Source organism: Geotrypetes seraphini, chromosome 9, assembly GCF_902459505.1.
Source record: "Geotrypetes seraphini chromosome 9, aGeoSer1.1, whole genome shotgun sequence".
Classification (NCBI taxonomy): domain Eukaryota; kingdom Metazoa; phylum Chordata; class Amphibia; order Gymnophiona; family Dermophiidae; genus Geotrypetes; species Geotrypetes seraphini.
This window is the reverse complement of record NC_047092.1, coordinates 167,033,627-167,050,944: the sequence shown is the minus strand read 5'-3', so window position 1 is coordinate 167,050,944 and position 17,318 is coordinate 167,033,627. Positions and strand designations below refer to the sequence as shown.

At 43.4% G+C, this 17,318-nt stretch overlaps 1 protein-coding gene across 4 annotated transcripts in view; it reads left to right on the top strand.

Annotated features, from left to right (window-relative positions):
• SI (sucrase-isomaltase) overlaps nucleotides 1-17,318 on the top strand; it is a 179,169-nt gene that overhangs the window by 36,689 nt on the left and 125,162 nt on the right. For 2 of the 4 annotated variants that reach the window (XM_033957601.1, XM_033957603.1), the window contains exons 3-9: nucleotides 569-756; nucleotides 2,248-2,368; nucleotides 2,466-2,575; nucleotides 7,984-8,135; nucleotides 10,502-10,673; nucleotides 13,342-13,441; nucleotides 16,646-16,758. In XM_033957601.1, coding sequence (XP_033813492.1) covers nucleotides 569-756; nucleotides 2,248-2,368; nucleotides 2,466-2,575; nucleotides 7,984-8,135; nucleotides 10,502-10,673; nucleotides 13,342-13,441; nucleotides 16,646-16,758 — 956 coding nt within the window. Of the gene's footprint in view, nucleotides 1-568; nucleotides 757-2,247; nucleotides 2,369-2,465; nucleotides 2,576-7,983; nucleotides 8,136-10,501; nucleotides 10,674-13,341; nucleotides 13,442-16,645; nucleotides 16,759-17,318 lie in introns of those variants that run through there. The other 2 variants (XM_033957604.1, XM_033957605.1) reach the window with 2 other exon arrangements.

Here is a 17,318-nt window from a genome sequence, read left to right as displayed (position 1 = left end):
AGTCTGAGTTATCTCTGGTGCTTGGACAAGGGGCTTTTTTTTATCACCCTTCCTTTTGAAGCACTCCATTGAGCTCTACGAGCCCTTCGTTCTGCAGATTCTTTGTCTCTTTTATTAAAGACAACTTCAGGGTCCTGACTCAGACTGAGTTAGCTGGAACAGTCTTTGCAGATGCTCCCATTATTCTTTTGGATACGATTTCTACTCCAGACACAGTATTTGTTCTAGAGCTGCAAGGAGGAACCGATTTGGGGAGTCCATTTCTCTCAGACTGCTTTTGAGCTACGATACCATGAGGTGTCGTGTGCAGGCCTTGCTTTTGTGTACTTTTTGAGAAGACTAAATTGCTGCTGGGTCTTGGAGCATGCTCGCTCTTAGAAGGGAAGTGTCTTTAGATTCTACTCCTTTGACCGCCACGCTAGCAGATTGAGATTTTATTTCTGGCTTTGAAGCTGTAATTGGATGTGGTTTGCTCTGCAAAGGACCCTTTTTAGTCTCAACTGAAGTATTTTGGAAAGAGTTTACTGATGAAAAATAATCATCTCCTTCATTTTTTTTTTTTTTTTAGGTGCACCACCACCACCAACAACAGCACCACCACCAACAACAGCACCACCAACAACAACAGCACCACCACCACCACCAACAGCACCACCAACAACAACAACAGCACCACCACCAACAACAGCACCACAGTGTCCTGCAGTAGACGTTTCATCAAGAATAGACTGTTCTCCACAACAAACGGCTACAAAGGTCAGCAAATTATAACTCTGAATTATTGGTGACCAAAACATTTCTTGCATAACCTAGATGTAACTTATACGTTGTGACTTAAGCGATCTAAAAAAGGGTATAAGTGCCCAGAAGGTGTCCAAAGTGACCAAATAACTACTGTAGACACAAAATACAGACCCCACACACTCCCCCAGTGATCACTGACCCCCCACCATAAAAATCTAAATAACTGCCTCCAGAACATTAGCACCTGGCATAGGAAAGCCTAGTAGAGCTACACAGAGTTGACTTAAGTAGTCGGGGGGGGGGGGGGGCTAGTGAACCATAGAGAGGAGGACCAGGCCCATAAGCCACTCTAACCACTACATTTATGGTGGAACATGTGCATCCACCAACTCCCCCCCAAAACCCTACTATACTGCCATATAGGTGCCACCTGCAGCCATAGGGGCTATTGGGGTGGTAGACAGGTGGGTATAGTAGGTTTTGGGGGACTCACCATGACTGCAAGGGAGTTGTGGTGGGATGTTTATATGGCACCCGTTTTGTGAAGTTCACAGAAGTGCCCTCACAGGTGCCCCACTACTCTCTTGCCATGTCTGGGGGGCCAGTCCATCACTTTGCTGACCCCTCCCACGTCCAAAATGTCTTGTTCTAGGCGTTTTTGCTTTGGATGATTTTTGGGACGAGAATGAGATATAAAGATAGACAACTTGGCGGTTTGGACAATCAAACGGCTGGATGTAGAAGCAGATGATTCTCGAAAAAAAAATTATTTTTTACATTTTTCCAAGAATGGACTTTAGACGCTGCCGACTTTGAGTGACTTGAATTCTAGGCCCAAAATGGACTTAGACGGTTTTTTAAAATGTTTTTTATTGATTTTTAAACTATAAATGCGCCATAAATAAATCACATATATGTACAATTGTAAAATAAGTGCAGCGAACTTTCAAATATTACTACAAAAAAGTAACTTCCCCCCCATCAAATATACAATCAATAAATCAAACCTTCATGAAACCATTCATAAAAATCATAAAATTCCATTCCATTCCATTCCCTTCCCTTACCCCATCCCCCAGGATGTATACCTTCCTTGTTTATATAATAAAATAAATTAAATTATTCATTATTTTATGGAGGGGTGGGAGCCATTGACTAAATATTGTAAAGACTTAGATGTGTTTTTAAAAAAAAAAATATGCCCCTCATAATGCATAGCTCTTTCAATTGAAAGGAAACTCTAAAATTTGGGAGCATAGGATGGAGATGAATTTGGACAGACTCAGGAAATGCTTGGAACAGCTTCCCCGGTAGAGATAGCAGAGGTGAAGACTACAAACACATTCAAGGAAGCACGGAACAATCTCTAAGGGAGAGTAGATAGTAAGGATGAACGGATGGCCCATATGGTCTTTATCTAATGCCATTTTTCCCTGTTTTTATAAACAGGGGAAAATGAGCTTTCTGTAATACCTCTCATCTTTGATGTTTTTGCTTGAATAGGCCCTGTGCGAGCTCCGTGGTTGCTGCTGGAGTCCATTCAATGAAACAAATGCGCCGTGGTGTTTCTTTCCCAAAAATTATGGGTATAATGTGCAGGGAGGGCAAAATTCAACCCCAAAAGGTAAGCAAATAGATACTCAGAGATGTTTATATGATAGATAGTTTGAATGATTATTTTAAAGAAACATAAAATAAGACCTTTGATTTTGACTTTCAAGGATTTGAAGCTCGCTTAGTCAGGATACCTACACCTTCTGTATTTGGAAATGATATTAATGAGGTCCTCCTTACAGCGGAATTGCAGACAGAAAACCGCTTCCATTTCAAGGTTTGTTTTTACTGGCGTTGGTTTTTTTTTTCCATTAATATTACCAGCGAAAACTGTTTTGATATTAGGTGATTTGGCATGATTGTAAAATGTACGTCATGAAAATGATCTTTATTACATCATGGGGTCCTTTTATCAAGCCGCGCTAACCCCCGCTAACATTTCATCACGCGCTAACCCCCGCTAACATTTCATCACGCGCTAACCCCCGCGGGCTGGCTAAAAAACTTAATGCCTGCTCAATGCAGGCGTTAGCGGCTAGCGCGGCAGGCGGTTTAACACACGGTATTATGCGCGTTAAACCCCTACCGCAGCTTGATAAAAGGACCCCCGAGTTATTATTGCGTTACATTACATTAGAGATTTCTGTTCCGCCTTTGCCTTGCGATTCAAGGCGGATTACAAAAAAATTACAAAAACATATTACAAGAAGAAGATATCTGGTAATTTGTAGAGGAGATAAAAGAGTGGCTGAAGTTGCTTTGGGGAATTGGGAAGGTATTGGGAAGTGGTATTGGGAGGTGGGAAGGAGCTAGCGGTATTAAGTCGTTTGCAGGAATTTCTTGAAAAGTAGGGTCTTTATTTCTTTTCTGAATGTTTTGTAGTCTGGGGTCATAATCAGTAGATTGGAGATTTGGTTGTCGAGTTTTGCAGCTTGTGTGGCCAGGAGGCCATCATATAGTTTTTTTCCGTTTGACTTCTTTGATAGGAAGGTGCGTGAATGGAGTGTGGGTTTTCCTATGTCTAGTTGATGTAGTTTGGATGAGGCAGTTGTTCAGGTAGGTTGGGCTGTCACCATTTATTATTACATTGTTCATTTCATTAAGATGGATTGCCCTAACCGACCCAAGTCTCAGACTTCTCAGTCCTGAGTCAACAAACACAAAGACAAATTTAATTGATTGATATAAAGGTTGAAGTTTTAGTTACCGTATTTTCATGCATATAACGCGCGCGTTATACACGATTTTACAAACCGTGCATAACCTTGCGTGTTATACGTGTGAGCGCGTTGTATAAATTTTTTTTTTACATCGTTCCCCCCCCCGACGTCCGATTCACCCCGCAGGACCGCTCACACCCCCACCCCGAAGGACCCCTCGCACGCACTCCCACCCGCACCCGCACCCCCACCCTGAAGGACTGCTTGCACCCCCACAGCCTCCCAACCCCCCCCTGCCCCCATCATGTAGAAGCTCCTACCGGTGTCCTGCTGCTTCCTCTTGGCGGTCCCGGCCCTTCTGTGAGCCCTGCGCCTGCGCTGCTTCCTCTTCCGGCGGTCCCGCCCTTTCTCTGACATCAGGTGGTAGATACGTGGAAAAGCTGATATGTGGAAACTCGTAAGAAAACCGCTTGGGTCCTACGCTTTCAGCGGACTAGGTTTTTTTTATGCGGATCATTTTATTTTTATGTGGATTGCCTTATTGTACTTTTGGAACTTTGACATTTTTAATAAAGTCCATTTTTAATAAAGTCACTCCACAGTGTTCTTTTTGTTTCTCCTGGATTTTTTCCTCTCTGGATATCTTGGGGTCAATTTTCTTTGATTGTGGCTGTAGCTCTAACCATTAGGCTAGGGTTACCAAACATCTGGATTTACCCGGACATGTCCTCTTTATACAGGACTGTCTGGGCATCCGGACGGCTTTTCAAAACCCGGCACTTTGTCCGGGTTTTGAAAAGCTTCCAACTCGGGACTGCTTCGGGAGGGCCTCTCCGCATGCGTGTGACATCATCGCATCACATCGCGTGCATGAGCAGATGCCCTCCCGATGCAGCTCCGAGCACAGGAAGAGATGGTGGTGGGCGGGGCTGGGGCAGAATGGGGCGTGACTTGGGTAAAACAGGGCGGGGCTGGGTAGAACAGGGAGGGCCTGGGGGTGGGGTCATGGGTCTGAATTTTACAATGTAAAATCTGGTAACCCAACCCTAGGCCGCTCCTTCCTCCTGAATCAGCAATACAATTTATCCTAGCTGCCTGAACTCTAAGCTGAGCAACTACATTGCTGCCTCAATACTGTGTTTTCAATCACTAGGGACAGACAGGTTCTTCAGTATTGAAAATGTCCTAGTGAAACAGCATCACCCACAGGCAGAACTGTAGGTGGAGGAGGGCTTAAAGGGAGGAATTCTTCCAACCTACACTTCTCTTTTGGATTCTTCTTCCCTTGAGGTGGGAAGTGGAGAAAATAGCAGGGCAATTCAAGGGCACATGATGTCCCAAATCCCATGAACTACTTTGCAAGGAGTCTGTCCACGATTGGATATCAAGTAGCAAGCTGTTACACTCAATGCTGCCAGACGTTACCTGTACTTTCTGAGGACTATGAGCCCTCATGAAGTCCAAGCCCTTGGTCATGCCTTAGAAATCTTTTAGCAGAGGTCACAGTACTTTATGATCTACAAAATCCTCCTCCATCTAACACCTTTGTAACTCAATCCAAGATAGCTCATTAGTGGGCCACGCATGAAACAACATCCCCAGCACCTGCACCAAAGTTGTATGAGTGACACTGAGAAATACACCCTAACATGTCAGATAGGTGGATGTCATTTAACTTGTGTAAAGTGTAGTAGGCCGTAGATGGAACAAAGTTTGACTGCTTTTGATGGAAGAGTTTATATACTGAGGACTATATTTTGACCCCTGACCCAGGCTTTTGCCAAAACATGGGCCTTATCGGGTTCTGAAATAAAATTTGTTTCCCTGTGAATGTAACTCCGCCTCCTTACGGCCTACTACAGGTTGGGGCTCGTTTTCAAAGCACTTTGACTTACAGAGTTCCATAGGTTGCTAATTGGCTCAACCAGAGGCAAAGGGCATACTTACTGCATGAAAACAGGAAAATTACTGACAGATGCTTTAGAATGTCCTGCAATAAACCTTTTTTGGTATGCTAAACTCATGTTAGGGTTTAGCACACCAAAGTCGAAGCAATGCCTTACTTTTGCGTGAAGTGGCTTCATAGTTTTGTGCATCAGCCTCAAAATCTATGACCTTAAAAAAATGTTTGTAATTTTAAATGTTGTGCTAACATTTTAACTTTTTAAATTTTGTCTAAATGGCTATTTCAGAATATTTCTAAATTCTAGTGTTTAATTGAATCAGTGATTTGCTGGTTGAGTCTGCAGGGGTGTGAAAGATACTCTTCCACTGTTCCCTCTAAGTCAGTGGTCTCAAACTCGCGGCCCAGGGGGGCCACATGTGGCCCGTTAGGTACTATTTTGAGGCCCTCGGTCTGTTTTTCATAATCACAAAAGTAAAATAAAACTGTTTCTTGATCATATGTTTCTTTAGCTATAAATTATAATATTATTATTAAGACTTAGCCAAAAGGAAAGACTGATAAACTATAAAGAGTTTTACCTCGTGCAAAATTGTCATTTCTTTAATAAGACATTATTTTTTTCTGAGGCCCTCCAAGTACCTACAAATCCAAAATGTGGCCCTGCAAAGGGTTGGAGTTTGAGACCATTGGCCTATAGGAAGATGATATGCAAATGTTAAGAGCCTTAGCCAATAGGGAGAGGAGGAGATAGTGGATGCTCTGGTTGAGCCATTTGGCCTTTATCTGCCATCATGTTACTGTTTCCATAACCATAAAGTTCTATAACATCACAATGCAGGTGTAAAGAGCCTTAGCCTATAGCAGTGGTCTCAAACTCGCAGCCCGCCAGGTACTATTTTGAGGCCCTCGGTATGTTTATCATAATCACAAAAGTAAAATAAAACAGTTTCTTGATCATATGTCTCTTTAGCTATAAATTACAGCACTCTTGTTAAATTATTTGGTGAAAATGAAAAGTGGATTTCCTGGGTCACCAGGCCTCTCAGTGGTATAAATTAATTTCTGGATTTTTGAATAAGAAACCAAAAACTGGTCTTCGTGACATTTGGAGCATTGAGATAAAGCATCAGATTACTGTGTCTCAATGGCCACAAATCTGGACTTGGAGGATGAGATGTACGGTGTCTGCATCTATGAGACAAACGTTTTTTTTTTAATATACATAGAGCATTTTGGACCCCAGTTCAAGTACAGAAATTAGATAGTTCAAAGTCTAATAGATGCTGGAACTGTCATCTCGAAGCTGGGACTTTGGATCATTTACTATACTATTGTCCCTTGATACTTACATTTTGGAGATCTATCTGGGATCAAGTGAATAATATATTGGAAAATCCAGTGGCATTGACATATGATACCATCCTATTTGGTATGTTAATGAGAGCTAAAAGTCAAATATGTGCTCGGAATAACAAACTTCTCTTTATAATGACAGTGGTTGAAATACAACTTATTATAAAAAATTGGAAGAACTGGGATAGGTTAAATTACAGTTTCTGGTGGGAATCTCTTTGTTATTCTTTTAAAATGGAATGCTTGATGGCCATACAACAGGGACGCTACAGGAAATTTATGGATGTTTGGGAGCCATTGACTAAATTCTGCAAGGAATGATCACTGATTTTATTTTATTGACCTTTAAACATACACATCCAGGGTGGGTAGGAGGGGGGAAGGATTTTGTATTGGAATTTGATTTGGGGAGGTTTTTTTTGAAGATATTTACTTTTTCTGAATATTTGGTGGGGGGTGGGGGAAAATAATTGCTCATTAATGTCTGTAAGTTTAATGTGCTTTTCTTGTAATATAATACAGTGGTGCCTCACACAACAAACTTAATTCGTTCCAGGAGCAAGTTTGTTATGCGAAAAGTTCGTTGTGTGAAACGCGTTTTCCCATAAGAATACATGTAAAACAAAATAATTCGTTCTGCAGCCCTACATTTCCCTCCCTCCACCTCACCTTATATGCAGAGTTTGCCAGCTTTCTTTTTCACCCAGCCGCACGCTTTCAAAAAGCTGTGCACGCGCAGCTGCTGGAGTTGATCAATGTTCTCCTCTCCTGCAACTTCCGGTTTCCGGTTGCGTCAGAGGAGAAGATTGAACAACAGAGCATGCGCGCATGTGCTGCTCTTTGAAAGTGTGTGGCTGGCCGAAAAAGAAAGCCGGAAAACTCGGCATCTAAGGTAAGGTGGAGGGAGATGATGGAACACTGCATTCAGACAGGAGGGTGCTGCTGTTCCCGGCTCACATTAGGAAGCGGCGAGAGTAGTTCCGCCCCCCCCCCGGGCCCCTCGGGCGACTTCGTTGTGTGAAACGAAGTTCGTTATAGGGAGCAAGACAAAAAGTTCGTTATGCGCAGCGTTCGCTGTGTGAGGCGTCCGTTATGCGAGGCACCACTGTATATATATCAATTGTTGTTTGCACAATTGTAGTGTGGAAACTCAATAAAGATTTACAAAAAAAAAAAAAAAGTGCCTCACTGAGAGAAACAGATTATTACAGACTCCCAACCACTAGTCAAAATTCTATTGATTTTAATGATTTTTGTTGTGTTTAGATTACCGATCCTAATGCAAAAAGATATGAAGTTGTGCATGAGAATATAGCACCATTTAATGGGCCAGCCGCTTCTAATCCAAACTACATTGTTAAACTTACTGAGCAACCGTTTGGCCTCAAAGTGATCAGAAAGTCAAATTCAAAAATCTTGTAAGTAACTTTATGGCAGTTTGTAAATGTGATCAGATAAAGATGGTCTGTGCAGATAGGACTGACCCCCAAATGTCTGATGCTTTAGGCAAGCCACCAGCCGTGCTCCCTCTCAGGGGTAGCTGAAACCCTATCCTCTTCCTCCATAGTTCTGTATCTTCTTACCCCCTCTCTATCGCTTCCTCCATGGTGGCCAGCATCTTACGCCCTCAGCTCCTCCTCCCTCAGTTGGCCTCAGTGCCCCCACACTCAGTTGGCCAGTATCTTATCTCCCCTTCCCTTCCCTATCCTCCACTATGTTCACCATCTCCTCTCTCCACTTCATAACCTGCCCCTACCTCCTTGCCAGCCTTAATCTTAAAGAAGAGTGAATGCTTCATAGGCTTTGTTAAGTGTAGGGTTACCAGATTTTCCATCCAGAAAACCCTGACCCCCTAGACCCGCCCCCCCCCCCCCCCGACCAATCCATCCCTCCCATCCCCGCCCCATCATGCTCCGGTTCCACCCTGCCATGCCCCCAAGCCCCCCCAAGCCCCGCCTCCAATCCCACCCCCTCCTCACTCACCCCACTGCCTTCTCTCGTCGGACAGGACATCCGCGCATGTGCGGATGCCCTCCTACATGAAGGAAAGCTTTTCAAAACCCGGATAAAGAAGCTAGCTACTCCTTATTATGACCTGGGTGGCCATACAGATGGTTACTCGTAATTGAAAAAATTGCGATCGCCTTAAGTTTCCTTTTTGGTAGGCAAATTTATGCCTCTGCCACAGGTATGCTGATATGTTGGGGCATAGCACATTATTTAATTTGATTTGGGGCCCATTGACATCTTTTATTACTTCTTATAATTGTCTTTTATCTTTAGTTTTTTGTGGAATTACACACACATCCAGGGAAGGGTGGGAGGTTGGGGGGGGGGTATCTTTGCTTTGTTATGTTCTATGTCTACAGGTTATAGAAAGGAAGGGAGGAGGTTATTCTTTATGTATTATTATTGACAGATTATAAGTGCTTACTGTGGTGGATTAATGATTGTATATATATATATTGTTCTGTACTTTTGTTGGTTTGAAAAATTAATAAAGTTTAAACTTTCAAAAAATAACCCCCAAAACTCTGGACAAAATGCCGGGTTTTGAAAAGCCGTCCAGATCCCTGGATAAGTCTTCAAAAGGAGGATATGTCTGGGGAAACCCTAACCCTATGTAAGTGCCACAAGATGATAGAATCACTAGGGGCCATGACAGCTATTTTGTTTCCTGGTGGAGTACTGGGAGGCAGCAGAGGGGCTCGGCTGACACCCGGATACCACTGGACCACCTGGAAGACTCTCAATAGTTACTAGGGATGGATGGGGGTCAGAAGGAGTGTCAGGCTGATAAAGGTGGTATAACATAATGAGGGGGGGGAGGTATTTAGAAGGGAGGGGTATTGGGGCTGGCAGTGATAGGAGGGGAATTAGAGATACAGCTATGATATTAGGAGATTGGGAGAGGGAGCATAGCTGGTAGTTGTGATCACTCCCTTCCCCCTGCAGCTCCATTCCCTCCTGCATCACAGCCCCCTCTCTCCCAACATAATAACTGGCAGCCCCAATCCTTCTGACACTCCAAGTAGAGAATGACACGGTGACAAAATTCATTACCGTTCCCGTCCCCGCGGAAAACTGCGGGAAACCATCTTCATGTCATTCTTTAAGGAGAGAGGGAAGAATCAGAGTATGAATGGCCACAACCACTGACCCGCAAGCTTTGCTTTGAAGAATGCTGGTGTAGAAGGACTGAGGCTGAAATAGACACTAGAAAATGACATGGGATTATTTCTCGCGGTTATCCATGGGGACGGGAACGGTGATGAATTTTGTCACCGTGTCATTCTCTACTTGGAGTGTCAGAAGGTTTGGGGCTGACAGTTATTATGTTGGGAGAGAGGGGGCTGTGATGCAGGAGGGAATGGAGCTGCAGGGGGAAGGGAGGGCGGCAATGGCACACTATACTTAGAAGACTGATTAAGCGATTCATCAAATTTTAAATAAATACAACTTTCCTGGGTACACACTGCGGTGGCTAGCACAAGAAGACCTATGCTGTCTAGCACCTTACCTAATGCAGCGCTCGTGCTGTGTTAACTGACTGCCCTGTGCAGTAAAGGCAGGGCAAACACAGGGTACACCCCCTAAATTTGCCACCCAGGCTTTACATGTACTCCACGTTAATTTTTGTGTTAACTGTGTGATAAGTGCACTGCTTTGCATAAAACGGAAAGGGAAGTTGGACCTGATCCTGCATGTAAATGTTTGACTAAATTTGGGGGGTTTTGAGATTGATTTTTCCAGTAGACTCTGAGGTTCTTTTTTGTTTCATCAGGTTTGACACGACTATTGGACCACTTCACTATGCGGACCAGTATTTACAACTTTCCATCAAACTACCCAGTGCCAACATCTATGGCTTGGGGGAACACGTTCACAGGCAGTTCAAGCATGATGTAAACTGGAAAACATGGCCCATCTTTACAAGGGATTGGTTTCCCAATGGTGTAAGTATTAGTTCATGCATCTCCTTCAAACTGCTGAAATTAATTTAGAAGGATGATGATCTAAGAGGGGGGGGGGGGAGACGGGGAGACGTTGTAAATGCAATAAAATAGTGAATAGTAATAGTAATGCAAAAGAAGACATCCCAGATAAACTGCTCCTTTAGGGATATGGGGAGGACCTTTCCGGACTAGCACAAAACCAATTTCTTTTTAGATCCGCAATTCATCAAGTCGCTAGGACTCGAACACGAGTCAATGGCACCTAACAGCATGTGGTGGGGGAAGGGGGAGCTTGGACCTTGTGGGGGGTCTAAGCTCCCCCCTCGTGCTGGGACCTTGTGGGGGAAGGGGCTTGAGCTGGGACCTTGTGGGGGTGGGCGGAGGAGGTCTCTGGAATTTTTGAGGGGTGGAAGGTGGGGGGGTTTTCCTCATGGGCTTGATTGAGGGAGGAGCATTAGGTAGGGGGGATATGCATTGGGGGGCGGGGCTTGAGATCGTGATGGACAGGAGCATCAGGCTATAACTTGGCAGCCTAATGCTCTGGGCTGCTAAAATAGCAATATTTTTGAGATGGCACCTAGTTATTTACCAGTTCTAGTTAACCTGCAAAACTGTTACACTACTGGTTGCTGAGTACTGCAGTAAATCAAGGTGCGGTAAAAGGTGATTTTAACTTCCCCCTTCAATGAATTCTGTGATAAATGAATCTGTATTTATTTTTTTTTTTCTGGCAGCTTAGTACAAGGGTGGTTTGAAAGGTTTGGTGAAAAAACAAGTTAAGGAAAGTAGTCCCCATTGAGGGCTGTACATAACGTGACCATTTATTTTTTTCATCAAAAGGGGACATCTATTAATTGTCAGTCTCACCCCCAATCCCGCCCTAGCCCTGCCCCAACCCCGCCCTAGCCCCACCCCAACCCCACCCTAGCCCCACCCCCAATCCCGCCCCCAATTTCTTCCATTCATTTTTCATGAACACATATCTTATTAATTCATAATGGTAACCATAAAATTTTAAAAAACTACAAAGCACACTATACACAGAGAAAATGTTAATTATCATTTATATTTGGGAGGGGGTTTAAAGATGTCAAGGCGATTAGCTGGCCCAGAACGTCTTCTCTGACGTCAGAATTGACGTCGGAAAGAAGACTTCCTGTCGGGTTTAGCAGCTGTAGCGGCTGGGCGGTAAGAGCAACAGACAGGGGGAAAGATGGGGAGGCTTTTCTTTTTTTTTTTTTGCGGCAGGGAGGGACAGTAAGTGATCACCTGTCCCGTTGTCCCTGAGCACAGCTTTGGGACGCTGTCCCTGAAAATGGGACATTTCAGCGTCCCGAAGCTGTCTGTGGGGACAGCGAGACAGGAGATCTGAAAACGGGACTGTCCCATTCAAAACGGGATGTATGGTCACCTTAGCTATACACTTAGGCCCAAATTCTGTAACCAGCACCTAATGTTAGGCACCTATTTTGGAGGCGACCAGTTAGATAGGCGCCTATCTAAATTGATTAACAAGCTCCATTAAGCTTTTTTATCAGCAATAATTGAAACTTAGGCGCCTATCAAGAAAGAGCGATTCTGCAATAAGGCGCCTCTAAAAATTTAGGCGGCCTTCAAAAAAATAGGTGCTATGTACGTTAGGCGTGGGCGTGGCTACGTGTTAGGCGCGGGCGTGGCTACGTGTTAGGCACATTGTTGCAGAATGACTGGTCTTAAGCGTGCTTAAACGCTTAGAAGGCCGCCTAACTTTTAGTTGCGTCTAGAGCTGGCCTATTTATTGGGCGCCTCCAAAATAGGTGCCGCTCAGCGTGATCCACTAAACGGAAGCCAATTTTACTTGAATCGCGCCTAACTTTTGGGCGCTTCTTATAGAATTTGCACCTTAGTCCAGCGAGTTTCCAATTTTTTCGTATCGTAGGAAAAATAGCTTAGGACAAAACTGGAAACTCGCTGGACGAACCCCCCTTTTACAAAACCATAGTGCAGTTTTTAGCGCCGACTACGACGGTAACAGCTCCGATGTTCATAGAATTATATGAATGTCAGAGCTGTTACCTCTGAGACCAGTTCTAAAAACGCTAAGCGCGGTTTTGTAAAAGGGGAGGATGGTAAGCGTATAGCCCTCGATGGAGACGACATTATTTAACTTGGTTGTTTTTTTTAAACAAACTCTTCAAACTACCCTCATAACTTCCATCTTTACTGTGTGAGGAGCATGTCAAAATCCTCTTTTGCACGTGAAACTTTTTTGTACGTTATTTTTGTGATGTGCACTCTTATTTCATGAGGTGATGCACTGCTATATTCTGTAGAGCAGCTCATTATTATTAGGGGCTCCTTACTGAGCTAAGTGAGTTAAATCTGACTTTTATGGACACTGTAAATTCAGCAAACAAAAGGAAAAACTGCCAGAATAATATCTGGATAGTGAACAGTCCACAAATCAATAACACAGATTGTGATTGGTCCATCACAGCATGTGATTTTAAAAAAAAAAAAAAGGTGTCAAGTCAGCAAAAATTTACCGCCACAACAATCTCTCAACTATTTCCTAATGGTTTTGTTTTCCTTTCTCGTCTTTGCTATACTCCAGTGCAATGCTAATGCTTTTCTAATATAATTTTGGTTGAGCTTACTATGTGCTGTCTTGTTTTTTGTATTTTTGTAGGATATGCATAACTTGTATGGAGCCCAGACCTTTTTCTTGTGTCTAGAAGATAATTCTGGTTCTGCATTTGGCGTTTTCTTATTGAATAGTAATGCAATGGGTGAGAAGGATCTATGTCTCCAAATCTTACTGCCTTTGCTCATTCTTTTCTACTACCAACCATAAATATCAAGACGAAATAGGAACCATTTTACCCTTACCCCCTCTTTCACAAAGGTGCGCTAAGCTTTATAGCGCATGCTAAATATTATCGCACGCTAAACACACGTTAATGCGTGCATATTATCTTATGGACGCGTTAGCGGTTAGCGCATGCATTGATTTAGCATGCGCTAAAGCTGCGCTAAAATGCTTAGCGCGCCTTTGTAAAAAGAGGGCCTCAGTAAATTTGCATCTCTTTTTCTTGAGGGGTTGGGGTTGTACTTTAGATATAAATAATAAATCTGTAGAGATAGTGGGTCATATTGAGGACAGGGATGGGTATTTATTTGCACTGATATGTGAAAATGTCAGCGACATATGTCGTGATGTTAGATGTTATTATCAAATGAAAAGTGAGCAGGAAAAAAAAACATGAAAATTAAGGGATTCATTTTATGCATTATCAAGTGTGTGGTTTTCATATCCTGGACCCCTGAGGAAGGCAATTCTAACCGAGACACAACCGTGTAAGGTCCGCACCTTATTTTGACTGGGTTTTTATTGCTTAACTATTCTCTGATTGAAAAAAAAAAATTTCCATGGGCAAAATGTTGATAATGAGACTTTATTTCAAAAATAGGTTAACAAAATTTTGTGGGGATTTGGTCAGGATTTTTCCAGATGTATCCAGAACCACACAGTTGAGGAGGAAATAATTTTTGAAATTGAAGGATAGAGTGTTGACACTGGATGCATCCTTCTACCTGAAATTTCCCTGTAAATGTATGATCAAACTACTAGATATTGAATATTCTTTTTGGGATCCAATACAATTACAACAATCCTTAATTGCAAGAGAAAAGAAATAGAAATGAGATTTGTTTCACCTTACTGAGAAATATGAGGGGAATTAATATAACAGTATCCCAGATTAAGGAATGACTCAGGGTTCATAAATATGAACCAAGAATCACTATCCTTTATATTTCTTGAACTTTATTTTATTAGAAATAGCAAGATATACTCCCCATTAATGTGGGCTTGAAAGGAGCTTTGTATGTATGATTTGATTATGTATTATTTTATGTGATATCCTTTTTTCTTTTGAATTGTTGGATATTGTAAAGTATTCAAAATTATTAAAAAAAAAAAAATTCCTCCTATTGGTTTTAAGAGTATTTCCCAGTAACTTCATCGAGTGTCCCCTAGTCTTTGTAATGTTTGACAGAGTGAAAAATCGATCCACTTGTACCCGTTCTACTTCGCTCAGGATTTTGTAGACTTCAATCCTATCTCCCCTCAGCCGTCTCTTTTCCAAGCTGAAGAGCCCTAACCGTTTTAGTCTTTCCTCATACGAGAGGAGTTCCATCCCCTTTACCATCTTGGTCGCTCTTCTTTGAACCTTTTCTAGCGCCGCTATATCTTTCTTGAGATAAGGAGACCAGAATTGAACGCAACACTCCAAATAAGCTCGTACCATGGAGAATATGCCTTTCTTTGTGTAGACTAGCTTAGAAACATAGAAAATGACGGCAGAAAAGGGCCACGGCCCATCCAGTCTGCCCATACCAAAGACCCACCCCCTATCTACCTCCATGAAGAGACCCAACATGCCAATCCCATCTTTTCTTAAAATCTGGCACGCTGCTGGCCTCAATTACCTGTTGTGGAAGATTATTCCAGCGATCAACCACCCTTTCGGTGAAAAAATATTTTCTGATATCGCCATGAAATTTCCCACCCATGATTTTCCACGGATGCCCTCTTGTCGCCGTGGGTCCTTTAAGAAAAAAGAGATCTTCTTCCACCTAGTTACGGCCCGTGACATATTTGAACGTCTCGATCATACCTCCCCTCTCTCTGCGTTCTTCGAGTGAGTATAGCTGCAACTTATCCAGCCGTTCCTCATACGGAAGATCCTTGAGTCCTGAAACCATTCTGGTGGCCATTCACTGAACCGACTCAACTCTCCGCACATCCTTTTGATAATGCGGCCTCCATAACTGCACACAGTATTCCAGATGGGGTCTCACCATGGATCTGTATAATGGCATAATAACCTGGGGCTTACGGCTTGACCATGCATCACAGAATTCTACAGACTCAGTGTTCCTTATAGTGGGCACAGGCGCTTGGGCTACTGTTGTGACGTGTTATTGTATTGATAAACCCAGTTATTAGTAAATAGGATCATTGTAAAAAAATGGGACCTGTGCTAAAGCAGCACAAGCTAGAGGCAAAGTAGTCTATCTCAGTGTTCTTCAACCACCGGTCCATGGACCAGTGCCGGTCCACAGAAATTTCCTGCTGGTCCACAGAGCCAGCACGTGCATCAGGCCCAAAACAGTGTTCTTCAACCGCCGGTCCACGGTGCGATCAATGCGGCGTTATCTTCGAGCCAGCTCCCTCTTCCTAACTGATTCAGTGCACAAAGCCATGGGCAGCGGCTCCTACGGGCATCCTGCGCCTGAACCGGAAGCATTCTCTCTGATGTTGCAACGTCAGGGGGAAGGCTTCCAGATGAGGCACGGGACGTGCAATGTGCAATTAGAACTATTATGGGGGCGGGGTCTGGTGTAGAGATTGGGTAGAGATGGGCGGGGTCTGGCCTACGATTTAGCCCAGTGTTCTTCAACCGCCGGTCCACGGACCAATGCCGGTCCACAGAATAATTCTTTTATTTCTGCCGGTCCATAGGTATAAAAAGGTTGAAAAACACTGTTCTATCTCCATGGTAGCCCACATTGTTATCTATGTCACTTTGGCTCCCTTTTACTAAGCCACACAGCCGAGTGCCTTGCAGCAAATGCTCTGATGCCCATTGAATTCCTATGATAAACCAGGGGTGTCCAACCTGCGGCCCGAGGGCCGAATGCGGCCCAGTGAAGTATTTTGTGCGGTCCCGGTCGAGGGCGATGCAGTGTTTTCCTCTGCTGCCCCCGGGTGTTTACCGCCTTGCCGGCTCCCTCCTCTATCTTGCTGCAGCATTTGCGCGTTCGTGTGGCTCCAGAAACATTTTTTTTTGGCCAATGCGGCCCAGGGACACCCCTGGTCTAAACATTTACCGCACTGGCCCATGCTGTCGGTCTTAGTAAAAAGAGGGGAGGGGAAGTGTAATTTTTTCATGTGGTTTTGACCTGTTTCTTTCTTGTCACCTATGTAGAAGTTACTATTCAACCAGCTCCAGCAGTGACTTATACAACAATTGGAGGAATTCTGGATTTCTACGTCTTCTTAGGAACATCTCCGGAAAATGTAGTTCAAGAATATTTAACAGTATGTCTAGCACAGACTTTTACCATATTCAGTACTCTGTGTGTTTTAGGGGTTTGTGGGCAAAAATAATAATAATAATAATTATATATATATATAATTTATTTATTTAGGTATTCACATTACATTACAGATTTCTATTCCACCAATACCTTTCGGTTCAAAGTGGTATTTATTTAGGCGGCTACTATTTAGTTTTAAGATGTGGCTTATCTCGTCTATTTTTAATTCTTATTGTGTATGTTTGTATGGAAACTGTCTAGGTTTAGACGGTATATAAATATTAAAAATAAATAAAAAAAATAAGCCGCCTATCAAGGTTCTCTAGGCGGCTTACAATCCGGTACTCAGTCATTTTTCCCTCTCTGTCCTGGTGGGCTCACAATCTATCTAACACACCTTGGGCAATGGAGGATTTAGCGGCTTGCCCGGGGTTACAAGGAGCAGTACGGAGGAGTGTGTGGCGCAGTGGTTGAAGCTACAGCCTCAGCACCCTGGGGTTGTGGGTTCAAATTCCACGCTGCTCCTTGTGATCCTGGGCAAGTCACTCAATCCTCCGTAGC